The 18,631-nt window shown below is 34.7% G+C and overlaps 2 protein-coding genes across 4 annotated transcripts; both read right to left on the bottom strand.

Annotated features, from left to right (window-relative positions):
* Window positions 1-5,477: 5,477 nt before the first annotated feature.
* On the bottom strand, window positions 5,478-12,444 carry LOC111197487 (uncharacterized). Of its 3 annotated transcripts, none has more exons than XM_049474109.1 (10): window positions 10,702-12,444; window positions 10,337-10,627; window positions 9,297-9,608; window positions 9,053-9,151; window positions 8,940-8,964; window positions 7,887-7,936; window positions 7,642-7,660; window positions 7,409-7,452; window positions 7,181-7,209; window positions 5,478-6,411 (listed from the first exon to the last, which is right to left on the bottom strand). In XM_049474109.1, exons 1-10 carry the CDS (start codon window positions 10,715-10,717, stop codon window positions 6,325-6,327), a joined length of 972 nt encoding a protein of 323 aa, XP_049330066.1. In that variant the 5' UTR covers window positions 10,718-12,444; the 3' UTR covers window positions 5,478-6,324. The 3 variants fall into 3 exon arrangements, with proteins under 3 accessions (XP_049330066.1, XP_049330068.1, XP_049330067.1); XM_049474111.1 differs by having other exon boundaries at window positions 6,319-6,724; XM_049474110.1 differs by lacking the exon at window positions 7,181-7,209 and having other exon boundaries at window positions 6,319-6,724.
* An 89-nt stretch (window positions 12,445-12,533) lies between these two features.
* chrna3 (cholinergic receptor, nicotinic, alpha 3) lies at window positions 12,534-18,317 on the bottom strand. Its single transcript, XM_007241734.4, has 6 exons — window positions 18,206-18,317; window positions 17,860-17,999; window positions 16,463-16,507; window positions 15,293-15,402; window positions 13,979-15,137; window positions 12,534-13,870 (listed from the first exon to the last, which is right to left on the bottom strand). Exons 1-6 carry the CDS (start codon window positions 18,246-18,248, stop codon window positions 13,742-13,744), a joined length of 1,626 nt encoding a protein of 541 aa, XP_007241796.4. The 5' UTR covers window positions 18,249-18,317; the 3' UTR covers window positions 12,534-13,741.
* Window positions 18,318-18,631: the final 314 nt, after the last annotated feature.

The following is an 18,631-nucleotide window of genomic DNA, read 5'->3' as shown; positions in this document are numbered from 1 at the left end:
CTCCATCTTTACACAGAAACATGTGGATCGGATCCGATACGTCCTGAGGTAAGTTGGGGTTACATTTCAGACGGACATCGTCTCCAGCTTTTGCCTCAGCGTTTACAAAAATCTCTGCTGGCTGAATATAAACATCTAATAATCAGAAAATAGATAGATAAAAAGATATTAGTTAAGAATTACTTTATAAAATTTTATGTTTAAAAGTAAAAAATAAATAAAATACCTTTTGTTGAAGAGACTGGTTTTGCCGTTATTATTAAAATGTCTTCACAAAAAAAACATAAAAGACAAAGAATCACAAATAAACTCTTTTAATTTATATTTAAACTGATATATTACTGCTATTTCCACTATACACTTTTAGTTATATACATACACATACCTTTTATATTTACAGTTGAAATGCAAAATGTTACTTACCTATCATAAAGCAGAACAACACCATCTCTGATCCTGTCCTGTCCTGTATTATACTGTCCTGTCCTGTCCTCTAATAGCCTGTACTGTATTATACTGTCCTGTACTGTATTATACTGTCCTGTCCTGTCCTCTAATAGCCTGTACTGTATTATACTGTCCTGTACTGTATTATACTGTCCTGTACTGTATTATACTGTCCTGTCCTGTCCTGTATTATACTGTCCTGTACTGTCCTGTACTGTACACACCTCAGACCTGTGTGTTACTGTACACTAAACACGCTGCTGCTGGGCTCTACTGGGTTTGTTAACCACAGTTTTCTAACTTCGTTCTTATTGGCTGGTTGCAGCTCAGACCTGTTTAATCTACTTTTACTGTAAAACAGTCAAACAGAACATTATCAATATGCACAGTAATCACAATTGATAATGATATTTTGTGATATAATTTATATATATATATATATATATATATATATATATTATAATTCATATATATTTTTTTTTACAGGAATTTGTGGAATCGGTGAAAAAATGAACAATATCGATTTTACAGACATTTCTCAAATATTTACAGGAAAACAAAAAATAATAACCTGTTTTTTGTCTTTACAGCCAGACAATTAGTCTAAATGTTTCCCATTTTCTATTTTCATTATGTGTAAACATTATAAAATAATTATATAAAATCAAACGGTATTTAGATAATGTTAATAAAATTATGATGTTAATAAAAGATAAGCAATTATTAAATTGCAGTAACAGTTTTACTCTGATGTATTTTATCAACATTTAAAATTCTCCAGTAAAGTTAAAATATTTGTAGATTGTATAGATTGTTTATTTAATCTATAATCTATAATTATATTAAATTATAGATTGTTATAATTTTAGATTAGAAGCTGCTCTGCAGAGTGTTGAGACTTGTGTTGGTTTCCCTTCAAAATATTTATTGGTCGTTGTTTTTAATCTGTGCTTAATCAAACCTGTAGACTATAAAACTGTATTGTGTGGAGAAAAAAAACATAAAGCTCCTAAATCCGTCAACTGATCTCAACCCTGGTGCTTTCAGAATGATCACTCAGAAACATGAAGAGTTTTACGACAATAATGAAGATTTTCTACATTTTAAAACCCTGTTGTAAACAAATAAATAAAAAAACACAACCATCAGCAGCTCCAATCTCTATTCTCTTCACTTTCTTTTCATTTTGAACATTTAGATCTGAAATACTTTTTCATTTTCTGTATTTAATTGATTTAAAAAAGTAAACATCACATATTTAATGTTTCACTACTTTTGCATATCACATTTATTTATTTATTTAAAGTAAAAATACAAAACAAACAAAATTATAGGTTCATTAAATCCCAGAAACTTATTTAACACTGCAAACATTATTAATACACAAATGTTCTTTTCATTCTGGTAATTAAGAAACAGTGTGGCGGCTGTTTACTGTACTGGATTTTATATCATTTCTGGTTAAAGATCTTAATATAAAATAAAAAGTAAAGGAAAAAGCAGGTGAACATGAACTGAGTTTCTTAAATAATAATTATTTAATTATTTTAATTACACTGATGATTAGCGTTGTTGTTTTTCAGGCTGTTTATAAAGTGAGATCAGCTGCAGTTACTCGAGTTCAGCACTGAAACAAGATGATGCTCTTTAACTCAACAGTTTCTTTAACTTTTACGCTGATCATTCAAAAATGTTTATATCTAAAATCAAAAACAGCAACAATCTGTTATATCAGCTGTGTTACACATTAGTGAAATAATTATTTATTTTATGAACAATACCTTTTGTTGGAGATACTGATATTATCACAGCCAATGATATGTCTTTACATAAATACAAAACAGGAAGAAATTTCACATAGACTTAATACTTTCAACAGTAAATATTTCAAATAAAACTGTTATTTAAATATTATTAAGCACCCCTTTGTTAAAGCAACTTAAAAATCTGTTTATCCACAAAACAAATTTAGAATTTTTTTTTTTTAATTTAGATAGAGAGTTCATCTAGCATTAAAGCTTTGAGGCAAACTGTTGATTTAAATAAACAAATTCAGGCTTCGTAAATCAGACCATCTTAAACATATTAAGTAAAAATTAATTCTGTTGAGTCAAAAAAATTAATTCACTACATTCCCTATGATTAAATATGTAAATTAGTTGCATTCATCACTTTTTGTGTCACATTCTCGTCCTGTTTTTACATTTCATTATATTACATTTGGCAGACACTTTTGTCCAAAGCAACTTACAATAATGATGTTTATAGAATAATAAAAGTTTAAGGTGAAAACATTTTTAGACATAAAAATAAAGGAGGTCAAATGAAAATAATGAAATAGAGGAGGAAATGAGGTTTAGAAGTAGTTAGTTAGAGGTGTTAGGAGAGTAAGTGCTCTTTGAAGAGCTCTGTCTTCAGGAGTTTATTAAAGATAGTGAGAGATTCTCCTGATCTGGTAGTAGAAGGTAGTTAGTTAGAGGTGTTAGGAGAGTAAGTGCTCTTTGAAGAGCTCTGTCTTCAGGAGTTTATTAAAGATAGTGAGAGATTCTCCTGATCTGGTAGTAGAAGGTAGTTAGTTAGAGGTGTTAGGAGAGTAAGAGCTCTTTGAAGAGCTCTGTCTTCAGGAGTTTATTAAAGATAGTGAGAGATTCTCCTGATCTGGTAGTAGAAGGTAGTTAGTTAGAGGTGTTAGGAGAGTAAGTGCTCTTTGAAGAGCTCTGTCTTCAGGAGTTTATTAAAGATAGTGAGAGATTCTCCTGATCTGGTAGTAGAAGGTAGTTAGTTAGAGGTGTTAGGAGAGTAAGAGCTCTTTGAAGAGCTCTGTCTTCAGGAGTTTATTAAAGATAGTGAGAGATTCTCCTGATCTGGTAGTAGAAGGTAGTTAGTTAGAGGTGTTAGGAGAGTAAGTGCTCTTTGAAGAGCTCTGTCTTCAGGAGTTTATTAAAGATAGTGAGAGATTCTCCTGATCTGGTAGTGGAGGGTAGTTTGTTCCACCATTGGGGAACTCTGTATGAGAACAGTCTGGATTGCTTTGTGTGAATGTTTGTTTGGTAAAGCGAGGCGACGTTCATTGGAGGAGCGCAGCGGCCGGGAGGTAGCGTAAGCCTTCAGGAGCGAGTGCAGGTAGGAAGGAGCTGTTCTGTCATCACTGTGTCTCTCTGTCCTCATGTTTGTTTATTTTCCCCTATGCACATGCCCTGTGTGTATCCTGTGTCTCCGCCCCTGTCTTCAGTGTGCTCACCTGTTCGTTTGTAGCTCCGCCCCTTGTTTTCTGGTCCCAGGTGTTTCCCGTTTCCTGTCCATGTGTATAAATAGTCCTCCTTGTTTCAGTGTCTTTATTTGCTCAGTGTTTCTTTGTTTCTTTAGTTTTTTGGTTTGTTTGTTTATTTTGTAAATAAATCACACTTGCGTCTCCTCGTCTCCTTCCTGCTCCCACCAGACATTTTAAAATGTACAATTGAATCTTTGGCTTAGAAGCAAATGAATGAATGAAGAAATACATAGACTAAAAATTGCACATTTCTTTATTTTAGATGTTTTATATACCGACATCTTTAGACCAAAATTATGACTGCCTGTGCCAAAACAAAATCAGACAACTTATTGTAATTTTATTATTGTTAATTTTATTGACCATAGGAATCGAAAAATTGTCAAATAAACTAAAAGTCAAACAAGCAATAGTTTCTGAATTTTGCTTTATTTACCACAAGTGAACCAATCAGCTCACTCCTTATGTCTCTCTCAACCAGTTACCGAGACAACCCGGCCGTCTACATTCTTTTGTTTTTCAAATTTATTTCTGATTTTTTTCCCATTTTCTCCCAATTTGGCTCTCCGACGGTGCAGTCTGTGCGAGTCAATCACAGCTGCTGTGTGTCACATTACTGAGCATGAAATTAAGAGTTTGGTTACTGAGATCAGATCTGTAGCTCCAGCTGAAAGGGCACTAAGGAAGGCAATTTAATTAACGTTAATTATTTTACATATTATTTGTCTATGATTAGTTCATCAAAATTAATGTGTAAATTTTACAGCCCTACTTAAAATAAATCAAAGTCTTAAAACATTAATTTACTTATTTTCATAATTCCTGTTTTTAATAAATGTTTTAGACCTTCATTCCTTTAATAAATTATTAAAATTATTATTCTGCTAGAAACACTTATATTATAATCTTGTGGTGATAAAAGAGTGTCACACTCTTAAAATTCTACATCACAGAGAATCAAACACTCAATAAAAAATAAAGATGTACCTTAGAGAACAGAGCCTTAATCCATTTGACTGATTGTCGTTGTGATTTAAAGTTTCAAAAGAATTAATCATACATTAATAAATTCAACACTTCTGTTTTTAGTGATATTTTATTTATTTATGAAAAAATGAATAAAGAGAATAAAGAGAATACAATATTAACTGCAGGTGTGTAAAAAAAATCAACAAAACAACAAGCTGAAGGAAACGCTATTTGATCAACAGATCAGTAAAGTGTTTTTGCATTTATTGGTAAGAAATACATTAAATAAAGTAGATTATAATTATCTGATGAGAAAAAAGTATTGTTTTATTTACTCAGGAAAGTTGTTTACAGCTGTTTATTTTGATACAGTAAAAATAATCAAAGGAAATAAAAGCTATTTTTTAATAGTGATTTTTCATTTAGCTTTACAGAAATCAGATTAAGCTGCATAAAAAAACTAAAACCTAAAAATAACTAGTATTTAATTGATAAAAACCTTTAGTACCACTTTAAAATAAGACTACCTTTATAAAGGGTTTATAAATGGTTTACAATTAGTTTATTAATGGTTACTAATTAAAAATCATTAATAATCAGTTATAACACATAATTAGAAAGGGCAACAGTATAGATGGCTGTGAGTTCACTACTGATTATTAATGAAAATTTTAAGGCATTTACAACCTAATTAGTAACCATTAATAAACTAATTGTAAACCATTTATAAACCCTTTATAAAGGTAGTCTTATTTTAAAGTGGTACCAAACATGTAATAGAGTAGTTTAAGTTTATAGGATTTAGGTTTAAACCCGTTATTTCATTCAGTTTAACTGTTTTATCATTTTACTGCTGAAACTGAAATACTTTGTACTTTGCAGGTTTAGTGTGTAAATTCAGAGTAAACGTCTCTGAGCGTAGCTGTTTATGATATTTTGGCCGGGTTGTGGTTAGACCTCAGTCCTGCTCCATTTCTCTGTTCGCTCTTTATTTTATTCTGAAACTGAAACTCAGTCAGTATTTATTTTCAGCACAGAGTTCAGAACCCAGAATATCTAAAGGTTCCACTTCTGTAGCTTTTAACATATTTAACCCTTTATTATACTCTTCCATAGTTCATAAGTAACTAAGCAGTAACTAATTACTCTTACTGCATTTACACCTAAATCACTCATATTAATTACCAGGCAGTACTGAGTAATTACTCAATAGATACTACTAAAATAATGATTATAGTAATTCACTCCTAACTCCACATTAATTACTGAGATTTAAATATCTCCTTCAGAACTTCTTACTAATTACTGATCACATAATTAATAATGTTAATATTGATGTGAACGATGGTGTTTAAATGTTACGTTTTTTTATTTGGTCAGTTTTTAATAGTTTTCTCTCATTTGTTTTAGTGCAGCATCCCAACAAAAATACCAAAAAACATCAAAATATGTTTTCAACAAATTATTTAATTTGATATAAAACTACGTTAAACATTTAAAGATTTTAAACATATGAAAATAGTTAATATTCTAACAAACATTCTAAATTTTACTAAAACTGAAACCATATTTCATTATGTATTAACAACATGTGTATCATATTTAATTAAAACAGAAATAAACGATTAATGTTTTAATTAGAATAGAAGTGATGGTGGGATTATTCCATCTTTCCGGTGTGAAACTGGAGGATTGAGTTTAGTGGAATTCTGCTGGGGGCAATTCTGTCATAACAAGACAAATAATGAGGAAATTACAGATTTATACAATAAAAAAATTAATTAATTAACCTCTGATTATCCTGAATTAACCAAACAGTTTCAAACTCCACTTTTTTACATGTTTTGTAGGGTTATCAGTATTGTTTGTGGAATAACTGAACTAAACAGATTTATGGAGTAAATATTAACATGAATTTTTTTTACATTTCTAGTAATGAAAAAGTATAAAAAAATCACAAGCTCTGTTCTGGAATTTTCTTCTTAACTGAAGCATAAATAGCACTTCCTGTATGTATTTCTAAAGGTCTTCGCAAACCTGTGAAGGAAAAGTTCACAGTTAAAATATATCAAACATTTATTTACACTCAGATATAAAGATGAGTGACATAAAGTTTTACTGCATTTCTATATCAAATGTAATACCTATATATATATATATTTATATACATATATACATATTATATATATATATTATCTCTATAGAGCCTCACAGCAGACTGTAAACTGTACATTAAATATACTTTATATTACTGAATTAAACACATTATCTTATTTATTTCATGGTTTACCGGTTTCAAAGTTATTGCACACTTTGGTCATGTGACACCGGTCAGCGAATAAGAGAATAAGTCCACTATAGAAAAATGCTCTGTTGAATAAACTGCACTTGTTATGCAGAATGATAATTAAAAACTGAATAATTTACTTTACTTAAAAACAGGCCTTAATTCCACAGAAAATGAGTTTAGTGATTAATCTTTAAGCAGCTCACCTGATAAATTTCCTCCTGTGAAGCTCGAGCTGTGAGAGCAATTTAACCAAATATAATTTGGGATAAAACTGGTAACGACTTATTTAGCATAGTTATCAGTAAAGTACATGTTTATACAGTTTTATATACAGTAAATTAGCCAGTGTAAAATCATCAGTTAGAGTTAAATTAATACTAAAATAAATGTTTGTATAGTTAAAAGAAAGTAAGCTTCATTTAAATACTCACCACTTTGATCATCATCAGAAAACTCGTCCCATTCTGCATCCGTTCTATACGCATATAAAAAAACCAAATTAGTAACATAAAAAGAAAGAAAAGCACATTATAACATATTAAGCATGCTTTATTATATGCATTTATTTATTTGTTCATGTAATTATGTAATTATATAATAATAAATGTATAAATGTAAACTAAAATGATAATATGTAAAATAAAATGACAATATAACAGCTTACCTGTTTTCCAATAAGATTTCTTCTCAAAGTAAGAAATAATGAGGGAAAAGAATATTGATCATTACAGATATAAACAACATGCAGGAAATATAAACAATATCAATTACAGCATTTTACAGAACTTTTTAGAAATGATTATACTAGAGCCAATCAAACATGCCATACATAAATAATTTAATAAATAAATTAATAAATAAAACAATTTTTTAATAAATCAAAATAAACAAATTTAATAAAAATCTTACCATGGTTCAGAATTTCCCCTCCTGATGTGATCGTGGGTTCAGTGGCTCTGCTGAAAAGATAATTCAGTAATATAAAAAAATAATATTTAAAACCTTTAGTTTCTGTTTTATAATTATTCATTTGGGATTATTACATCAATTTAATCTTAATAATGTTCATGATGTCATTTTTTAATTTATTTATAATAAATGGCACCAATCTCCTGTGAGTTTCTGCAGATTAAAGCATGATTACATGAGATCTTCACTATAATACCAAGCTCCTCCCCTTCAACAGGACCTGGCAGAACCACCTCCTAGTTCAGAACCACCACCCAGTTCAGAACCACCACCCAGTTCAGAACCACCACCCAGTTCAGACTGACCCAGTGCAGCTCGCTCTCTGTACTGGACTGTATTTCAGTGATTCTGAACTGTTGTATTATAATGTGCTTCTGTGAGGATGTTCCTGCAGTAACTTAAGTAAACTTAAATAAGCTAGTTTAAAATGCTGCAGCCAGGGTCCTTACTAAAACTAGAACATTCACTAAAACTAGAACATTTACTAAAACATAGAACATTTACTAAAACTAGAACATTTACTAAAACTAGAACATTCACTAAAACTAGAACATTCACTAAAATTACAAAAACTACCAAAACTGGAAAAATTACTAAAACTAGAAAATTGACTAAAACTAGAAAATTTGACCATATTAGTCCAGTACTATCAGCACTGCACTGGCTTCCAGTCAAATTCCGCATAGACTATAAAATTCTCCTGTTAACGTATAAAGCCCTACACGGACTCGCTCCTGAGTATTTACAAGACCTCATCTCCTGTTATGAACCACCGCGATTACTTAGATCTCAGGGTGCTGGTTTATTAGTAGTTCCTAAAATTCAGAGGAGCTCTGCAGGAGGAAGAGCTTTCTCTTATAAAGCGCCTCAACTCTGGAATAATCTCCCCGAATATGTTCGGGACTCAGACACAGTCTCAATCTTTAAGTCTAGACTGAAAACTTACTTGTTTAGTTTAGCTTTTGGTAAAAAAAACAAATGGAGTAAACTTACCCTTCACTGCATGTGAAACAACCTCCTGAAAAAAAAAAAATCAGAAGTTATTTATTAACTCATTATCTCAGAATAACTAGATGCTGTTGAATTAAATAGAATCTGATTTTTACCTTGAATTATTCCCCAAAGTCCCAAAGACAAAAACAGTAAGAAAACAATACAACAGCCAACCACAATCACTGCTGTGAGATTTTCACTTTCTGCGTTTTCTATAAAACAATAAAACAGAAATTACTTTAATGCAAAATTCCATACAATAATTACATGTTTAGGACTGAAGATTGATATAATATTTAAATTAAATTAAATATTCAGAGCTCAGTGTAAACTCCTGAATAATTAATCAGCTCTTACCCATAACCCAAATTTCCGCTTCATTAATTCCATTTATTATCAGATTAGGAAGAGGCTGAATATCGGCCATCAGAACACAGAGATATTTTCCAGAATCTGCTCTTTTGACGTTTTTTAGGATGAAGATCGTCTCGTTCTTCTCTGTGTTCCAGACGTTCACCTGAATCACGGTTCTGTTTTTACACAGATAAGCGTAAATCCTGCTGTCAGAATCCGTGTAGGGCCGGATTAAAGAAGAACATTTAAACTCGGCATCAGAACCTTCCTTCACTCCGTCCTCCAGAACTGTTAAATATGCAGGAACAAAAGATTCTGTTCAGGAAAGAAAGTGGATTTTTTTAATCCAAATCAAATCACTTCAAATGACAATGACTTTATTAAAAACAACTTTCCATAAACAGCTGAAGTAACCTGTTACTTTAAAAGTATAATAGTTTAATAATATAATAATGACAGAATATAAAATCATGTTCTAAACCTTAAAAGCTTCAAATTACAAAATAAAAGTGAGTTAAAATTCTAAAACTATTCTTTCAAATTTGTTTTCAGAATATATACTGTAAAGTTATTGAGTGTTAAAGTTATCTTAAAGATCTTCAAATAAAACTTTAGTTATAAAAAGCAGTGAACAGAAACTTAAAAACAATATTCTGTATAAAATCAAATGATGTTCTTTTATCACATTATTTAAAGAACGTTAGCATCAGTATAAACATAAATAAACAAGAAACAATCCAGTATCATCTATTAATAAGATAAGCTGATCAGTTGTTGATAAAGTAAAAATGAAAGCTGATCTTAAGCTACAGTGTTCTGAAATTTTCAGAGAAATCAAATTAATTATTTTTTAAATCACACTTTTTACAACTAATGTAAAGTAGATTTACAGAAATGTGAACAGAGAATCAGAATCAACACCGAAAATCAAACACAGAAATCAGACCTGTGTTTTTTTATCCTGCATCACTTTTATACAGTGTTTTATTATAAACTGGTAAATCTGTAAATAAAAAATCTTTTATAAAAGATAAAGATCTTACCGTTCACCGTAATGAAGAGGAGTTCGGAGCCTGGTCTGCTGACGGCGTTCAGATCGTACTCTCGTGTTGAGTAGACACAGCTGTAATTTCCTGTGAAGTTTTTAGTTATATTTTCTATAATAAATGTAAAATCCTGCTGAGTTTTACTCTTCTGTAAAACTCTTCCATTCTTACAGAGATAAACGAAGACTTCCCCGAGTGTCTGTTTACCGAACGTGCTGCACTTCACCACCAGCTTCCCTCCTGCTTTAAAACTGCTGTTTCCATAAATCTTAGCTGAATAAAAATCAGCTGGAAAAAACAAAGAAAATCATCAGATATAAAATCAGACTGTAAATAAAATTACTATACTGATTAATTCTTACCTTCAGCCTGAGGCATGGAGATCACTGTTACACAAAAATACCCTTATTATTATTATTATTATCATCATCATCATCATTATTATTGTTATTATTATTATTATTATTATTAATGGACAATATATGGCACTTACTTAAGGTAAAGATGAAGATAAACATCGTAGCTGTTCAGGTTCAGAGTCTTTACTGTTCTGAGAACAGCGCTACTCGCTAGAGCGTTAGCATATTAGCCACAATCTAATTCTGGCCTGTAGACCGTTTGGGTCTAGAGTCACTTTCACCAGATAGTTACTCTAAAAATAAAAGTGCACAAGATATTCTGTTGAGTTTTATCACACTTTACATGCATTAAAGTTTCTTATATTTAAATCAATCAGTTAAATGGTTTATGTTAATTAAGGTGATTTATTTCAGTTTTGTTTGGTCTGTTCTGGATGAGATGCTGATTTTTAAGCTGTGTTTGGTAGATCTGCTAAAACTGACAAAAATATGTATAATTTAATTTTCCTGTTTAACATAATTTGGATGTAGCATTTGTCTTTCACATTTCATCAACATTTCATTGTGACTGGACCAATAGAAATGCTCCACAATGACTTTAATTTAATTAATTAATTTAATTTAATCAAATCTTTACATTGACTTAAATTGAAATACATTTTTTTTCTCCTGTAAAGTTGTGAAAAATATTCATAGTTTAAAGAAAAATAGAATTGATATACTGTATTTTTATAGCGTGATGTTTGAATTATGTCTGTTCTATTAAAAAACAACACTATGAAATCTGCATTACTTCTATTAGCTTCACTGCTACTGTTTTTTTTAAGTTTGGTTTGATGTTTTTAATCACTGATAATTTGTCTGTTATTTAGTTTATTCAGCAGCTGCTCTTGTTTCTGAGTCTTCAGTTTAACCACAGGCTGAGCGTTTTTATTTTGGTGCAGTTTGGTTTCCCACAGCAGAGACTCGCGGCTCCAGTTTAGCTTCTCATAAAAATAAAAACCTATTTTCCACCAGTAGAACATGAACCCTGCTTACAACAGTGTGACCACAGTCAGCTTCAGTGAGAGTCTCTTTAGAGTTGAGTTTCTCTTTGTTAGGGGTTTAAATAAAGTTTTAATTATTAATAATTTTAGTATTTAGTCCAAAAAACACAAATACAATCTAATCTTAAACTGTGTAACTTCAGGTAGTTTCAGGAAAGACATGTTTCTTCAGAAAAACAAGGATAATTAAAAAGTTGATCCTGCTTTTGTTGAAGTAACTGTCCAGAACGATGATTTATATTACTATTATATAAACTGAGGGTTTATATTCCTCTAATCCATAGACTTCAGGTTTATTTATCTGCTCCAGAGAGTCTGAATCTCCTGCAGTTCTGCTCTGCAGGGTCTTTACACATCTGTGTCAACAATAAGGGTCCAGAAGTCATGTCCACAAACATTTGGTTGACTTAATGTGAGTTAATGTGAGTTAATGTGACTTAATGTGAGTTAATGTGAGTTAATGTGAGTTAATGTGAGTTAATATGAAGAACAGCAAATGTTCTTTAGTTGTGTTCAAATGGTATGGAAAAATAAAAATCTGAATAAATTAAATGCCTCCCAATAAAGTCTCTCTAACTTACTGAATACTGAATATCAAATACTGAATACTGAATAAGCAGCTCAGTGATTGGGTCAGTGCTTTATATGCCCACTGGGTGGAGCTGTTCACTAAATTTACACTTTAGAGTGAAGTGAATGGACTGTTTCAGTAAATAAATCAAATAAATAATGATCATGATGACCAATCATGCCTGACGAGTGATTTAAAAAAATTTAGTTGTAAGAAACTGCAAATCATATGTTTTATTTGAGTTTATATACAGTCATGTATCGTCAGAATCAGAAACATTAAAAGTCTGTAAAAAAAACATTTAACTTTCTCCAGGCACCTACAGTTCAGTTCAGATCAGATCAGTTCAGATCAGTTCAGATCAGATCAGATCAGATCAGTTCAGATCAGATCAGTTCAGATCAGATCAGTTCAGATCAGATCAGATCAGATCAGTTCAGATCAGTTCAGATCAGATCAGATCAGTTCAGATCAGATCAGTTCAGATCAGATCAGATCAGTTCAGATCAGATCAGATCAGATCAGTTCAGATCAGATCAGATCAGTTCAGATCAGATCAGTTCAGATCAGATCAGTTCAGATCAGTTCAGATCAGATCAGATCAGTTCAGATCAGATCAGTTCAGATCAGATCAGTTCAGATCAGATCAGTTCAGATCAGATCAGTTCAGATCAGATCAGATCAGTTCAGTTTAGTTCAGATCAGTTCAGATCAGTTCAGATCAGTTCAGTTCAGTTCAGTTCAGATCAGTTCAGATCAGATCAGTTCAGATCAGATCAGTTCAGATCAGATCAGATCAGTTCAGATCAGATCAGTTCAGTTTAGTTCAGATGGGTTGGGTTGGGTTGGGTTTAGTTTAGTTTAGTTGGGTTGGGGTTGGATTTAGTTTAGTTGGGTTGGGGTTGGGTTTAATTCTGTTTGGTTCAGTTTGGTGGGGGTTTGGTTGGATTGGGGTTGGGTTGGATTGGGTTTAGTTTAGTTTGGTTCAGTTGGGTTGGGGTTGGGTTGGATTGGGGTTGGGTTGAGGTTGAGTTGGATTGGGTTGGGTTTGGCTCAGTTGGGTTGGGTTTGGTTTGGTTCAGTTTGGTTGAATTGGGGTTGGGTTGGATTTGGTTTGGTTTGGTTGGTTTTAATTGGATTGGGTTTGGTTTAGTTTGGTTCAGTTGGGTTGGTTTGGTTTGGTTGGGGTTGGATTGAGTTGGTGTTGCTTTGGTTGGGGTTAGGTTGGATTGGGGTTGGGTTCAGTTCAGTTTGGTTCAGTTGGGTTGGGGTTGGGTTGGATTGGGGTTGGGTTGAGTTGGGTTTGGCTCAGTTGGGTTGGGTTGGGTTTGCTTGAGTTTGGTTGAATTGAGGTTGGGTTGAGTTGGATTTGGTTTGATTTGGTTGGTTATTGTTTGGTTAAGTTGGTTTGGGTTAGGTGGTCCAGTCACATGTCCTCCCCCAAGAGCAGTGGCTGTAGGAAGAGTCCGGCTGTTCCCAGTATACACACCAGTATAAATACCCACAGAAAAATCCTGTCAATCACCATGGCAACATATTTCCAGTCGTCTTGGACCTTAAACAGAAAAACTGAATTAGAACAGGAAAGGTTTTGTGGGTGTGAATAGGACAGTAGCTATATAAAAAATATAAATATAAAAATATGTATTTATCTATATTGTACCTCTTTGGCTTCGTTCTGAAGCCTCATATTCTCAGCGATGTATTTCACGCTTTCGATCGCCTCTCGAACCTCAGGAGAAAGAGCTGAGAAAGCTAAAAGTCCTCCATCCAGAGACTCCGAGCTGGAGCAGGGGCTGCTTCCTCCCCCGTTTCCCACCAGACCCCCACTGACCGGCCCCAGACTTCCTCCGGCGGGGCCCAGCGCGCCGACGCCGCTGTCCAGGGGGATTTTACCGGGCTGTTGCCGCAAACAGCAGTTACAGCGTCCCTCTCTGCACAGGAACCCGGAGCCGGATTTCACCGCCTCGCTCAGCGTGCTGAGCTCCGTGCTGAGGAGCAGGTGGGTGCGGGGGGGCAGGCTCTGCGGTTTGGTCAGGTGTTGAGGAAAGGAGGAGGAGTTATGGAGGGTGCAGGATCGAGCGGAAGATCCCGAGACCTGAGGTCTCTCTGGGTCTCTGTCGGGTCGGGTCATGAACATCACTCTGGGAAGAAGACCCAGGAACACCCGGCGAACCCAGCAGGGCATGGTGTGGGTCTTTGGGGTGCGGTAATGAACATTGAGGACGAAGACGGTGATGACGATGGAGAGAGTAACAAAAATCATAGTGAACAACAGGTACTCGCCGATCAGCGGAATGACCAGAGAAGTGGACGGGATGGTTTCGGTGATGACGAGAAGAAACACGGTTAAAGACAGAAGGACAGAAATACACAGAGTCACTTTCTCACCGCAGTCTGATGGAAGATAAAAGACCAGAACCGTCAGGAAGGAGATGAGCAGACAGGGAATGATCATGTTGATGGTGTAGAAGAGCGGCAGGCGGCGGATGTAGAGGGAGTAGGTGATGTCGGTGTAAATTTCCTCACAACAATTATATTTGATGTCATGCTTGTAGCCCGGAGCGTCAATTATCATCCACTCGCCGCTCTCCCAGAAATCCTTCAGGTTAATTGTGGAACCGATCAGAACCAGATCAATCTTGGCCTTGTCGTAGGTCCACGACCCAAATTTCATGGTGCAGTTCTGATAATCAAAAGGAAAGTATGTGACGTCGATCTTGCAGGAGCTTTTGAAGATGGCTGGAGGAATCCACGTTACGTCTCCATTGTAGCGAAGAAGAGCTTTGGTTTTATCGTCTACTTGGAAGTCTCCCACCGCACTGAGAAACAGAACAGGTTATTAACAAAAAGCTGCTTTTAAACTTTACATTCCTTCAGATTTAACCAGCAGATGTTGGAAAATCTAAATCCAGCTCTCTTAGTTTTCTGATGTTATACAGTGATTACTTTACTATACTGTAAACAAAAGACTTACTTATTGTACAGAACGATGTCCGGCTTCCAGATCCTGTTAGAAGGAACACGGATAAATTCTACTCCTCCAAAATCTTTAGGATCCCACCGGAGTTTATAATCGTTCCATATCTGTGAAAAATAGAATCACATTAAACTCCAATCATAATGATTTATAAAATTCCATTTTTTGTTCCTAAACAGGGGTATCCAGTCTAAACCCTGGCAAAGTAGATACCATAGTAAACATGATACGCTAATTAATTACAGACATTTTTTATTCTTTACATTAAGAAGCAGCAGGTTATTCTTTAGTCTCTAACCTCTCCATCCTCCTGCAGACAGACAGACAGACAGACAGGCAGGTGGTGTCCTTGCCGAGGGACAGATAACAGAAGCAGGACAGACAGACAGCAGTGAGTCCGATCAACTCTCAGATTAAAGTGTTCTGGACGTGATGAGTCACTGATGATGTCAGGTAATTAACATAACTCCTTTTATCTAGATGCTCTCTGACTCCTCCCACTCGTTCTTCTTTTTTATTTTGTCATGACAATAAATTTAGTTTTATTTTACTTACCACTACAGGAGTATAGGAGACTACAAAAAAGTTATATAGCCCCCCGGCCTTAAAAACTAATTTTACACCCTGTTAACTGACATTAATTTGATCAAGGACAATTTCAAAACAAACCAGCAATCTGAAAAGATTTAGCCTCATTTATTCAGAACGAGCGCTGGATCATTTCCTGTCCTTTATTTAATCTGAATGATTCTGCCAATTTCACAAAATTTACGAGTTTTAATTCCATCAGACCAGGTTTCAGTTCTCCAGAATCCCATAAAGGAATAAAAACAGATACACTGCGAGAAATGATGAGTTAAAACTAACGAAAAAAAAACAACGAGGACCGACAGGACCCTGCCTACAGGACCCCACTCACAGGACCCTGCCTACAGGACCCCACTCACAGGACCCTGCCTACAGGACCCCACTCACAGGGTGAAAGGAGAATAATAATAAAGAGAAACAGATACAGTCTGTAATTATTATAGATCTACAGGTTGTAATATATGATCTTTAATACATTTTCTATTATAATAATCAGCTGATTAAATGGATTGATGCTAAAATGAATATATGCTGAAGAAATCATGTGATCTCCTGATGGGGAAGGAGGGACAGACTTACGTGTCTCAGCCACAGATTCGTCTCCATGATCTGATTGACCTCGTCCTGCACAAACAGGAAGTTGCTGGTCAGTCAGGAGGAAACAGAGTTTATAAATGAATATTTCAGATTTCAGTGAGACGTAAGAAACGATCTGTCATAAAGCATCTATCTCCACCAATCACAGATGGAGGAACGCCGTGACCACCTGAGTCCTCCGCCTAAAGGCTTGGAGCTCCGCACTCGACCCCCCCGGACCCCCGGGCGATTCCGGCAATGTGTTTCTTCAGCTTGCTTACAGATTAGCTACAGATTAGCTACAGAGCGCCGTGGTGAAAATCAGTGATCTGCTAAACATTTTCAACCAGTACAAAATTAATACTGTTCATTTACTAATTACTAATTAATGCAATTTTATTATGAGTTTCCTCCTGACCGGATAGAAAACAGGACTGGTACACTCTTCAGGTTCAGGAAGCTTCACTAAACATATACACCACCACTACTCCACCACTACATCACTACCTACACCACTACCAGCTCCACTACACCACTACCTACACCACTGCCAGCTCCACTACACCACTACCTACACCACTACCAGCTCCACTACACCATTACCTACACCACTACCAGCTCCACTACACCACTACCTACACCACTACCAGCTCCACTACACCACTACCTACACCACTACCAGCTCCACTACACCACTACCTACACCACTACCAGCTCCACTACACCATTACCTACACCACTACCAGCTCCACTACACCACTACCTACACCACTACCAGCTCCACTACACCACTAAACATACACACCACTACAATACAATAAAATACAATTGTGCTGACCCTGACATGATCACTGTCAAATTAATCATTTAATTAAAATCAACATCTTAAACTACTGACCAACAGTTTCACCAGGAACCACAAGACAGGTAAAAAAGATCCAAAAGGACCTACAGGTACATGTAGCTCCGCTCACAGCTGACGATAAAAGACACCATCCGATACAATAAAGAAAATAAGATCAGAGGATGATCACAGAACATGAGCAGAACATCTGGAACCTCTGGAACAGAGTTCTTTAATCTCGCTCTAATATTTATTTATTTATGCAGGAAGGGTTTTTTATTGGCTCTCCTTTTATTCCCATGACTTTATAAAACTACACACACACACACACCACAGCTTTAGAAAGTAAGCAGCCTGATGATCTGTCCATTTAAATCTTTACAGTATTTATATTATTTCATTAAATAATAATAAGCATAATAACAGATAGCTGATTAATAATCCAGGGGTTCACATAACTAAAGACCATAAACACACTATTACAGTGCAGTTTATATTATTATTATTATTATTATTATTATTTTATTACAGTATACAGGTATAAATATACACTTACCACTTTAACCAGCTGAGACATGGACACCTCAAACTGGACGATCACTGGATCAGACACATTCTCTACTGGTCTGATATACTGGTTATAACTAGAGAAAATCACAGAAAACAGCCTGTGCTCTGCCTCTGAAGCCCATCCACCTGCAGAAAAACAGATAAATATATAATGTAATATAATATCATATAATATCATATAATATAATATACAGTACAGATTTTATTTATGTAATAAACCGAACAATTAAATAATTTCTGAATATTACTTCAACTTTCAACAAGTCCAGTCTAATTCAATTCACCATCAGAACCATCAGAACCTGTTTAACACTGATCTCTCTGAAACTCACCCGGCAGGAGGAAGAGGAGGAAGCAGGAAGTGAAGAGTCTCATTATAAAAATCTGAATTAATCCTGTTTAATTAATCCATGAATCCGATTCAGACCCACAGCGAAGACTGAGAGAAACCAGAGGAGCTCCGGAGATACAGTGAGAAAGAGAGAGGGAGAGAGGGAGGGGGAGCGAGAGAGAGAGAGAGAGGGGGGGGAGAGGGGGGAGAGAGGGGGGGGAGAGAGAGAGAGAGGGGGAGGAGAGAGAGAGAGGGGGGAGAGAGGGGGAGAGAGGGGGAGAGAGTGAGAGAGAAAGAGAGAGGGAGGGGGGAGAGAGGGGAAGAGAGAAAGAGGGGGAGAGATAGAGAGAAAGGGATTGTTTATTTGACACTTTGTTTTTTTATCAGATTTTTATAATCAATAATAAGGTCCGGATTCCAGGCTTTA

The sequence above is a fragment of the Astyanax mexicanus genome, unplaced genomic scaffold (assembly GCF_023375975.1).
Source record: "Astyanax mexicanus isolate ESR-SI-001 unplaced genomic scaffold, AstMex3_surface scaffold_55, whole genome shotgun sequence".
Classification (NCBI taxonomy): domain Eukaryota; kingdom Metazoa; phylum Chordata; class Actinopteri; order Characiformes; family Acestrorhamphidae; genus Astyanax; species Astyanax mexicanus.
This window is presented reverse-complemented; position numbering and strand designations above follow the sequence as displayed.

Coding starts and splice junctions, on each gene's coding strand:
- LOC111197487 (XM_049474109.1), bottom strand. Junction 9,609..10,336: donor CCTCTTCATTACGGTGAACG/GTAAGATCTTTA, acceptor TTTCCTGAACAG/AATCTTTTGTTCCTGCATAT. Junction 6,412..7,180: donor CACAGGAGGAAATTTATCAG/GTGAGCTGCTTA, acceptor TTGTTATGACAG/AATTGCCCCCAGCAGAATTC.
- chrna3 (XM_007241734.4), bottom strand. CDS start 18,248: ATGAGACTCTTCACTTCCTGCTTCCTCCTCTTCCTCCTGCCGG. Junction 18,000..18,205: donor CCTCCTCTTCCTCCTGCCGG/GTGAGTTTCAGA, acceptor GTTTTTCTGCAG/GTGGATGGGCTTCAGAGGCA. Junction 15,403..16,462: donor CGAATCTGTGGCTGAGACAC/GTAAGTCTGTCC, acceptor TATTTTTCACAG/ATATGGAACGATTATAAACT.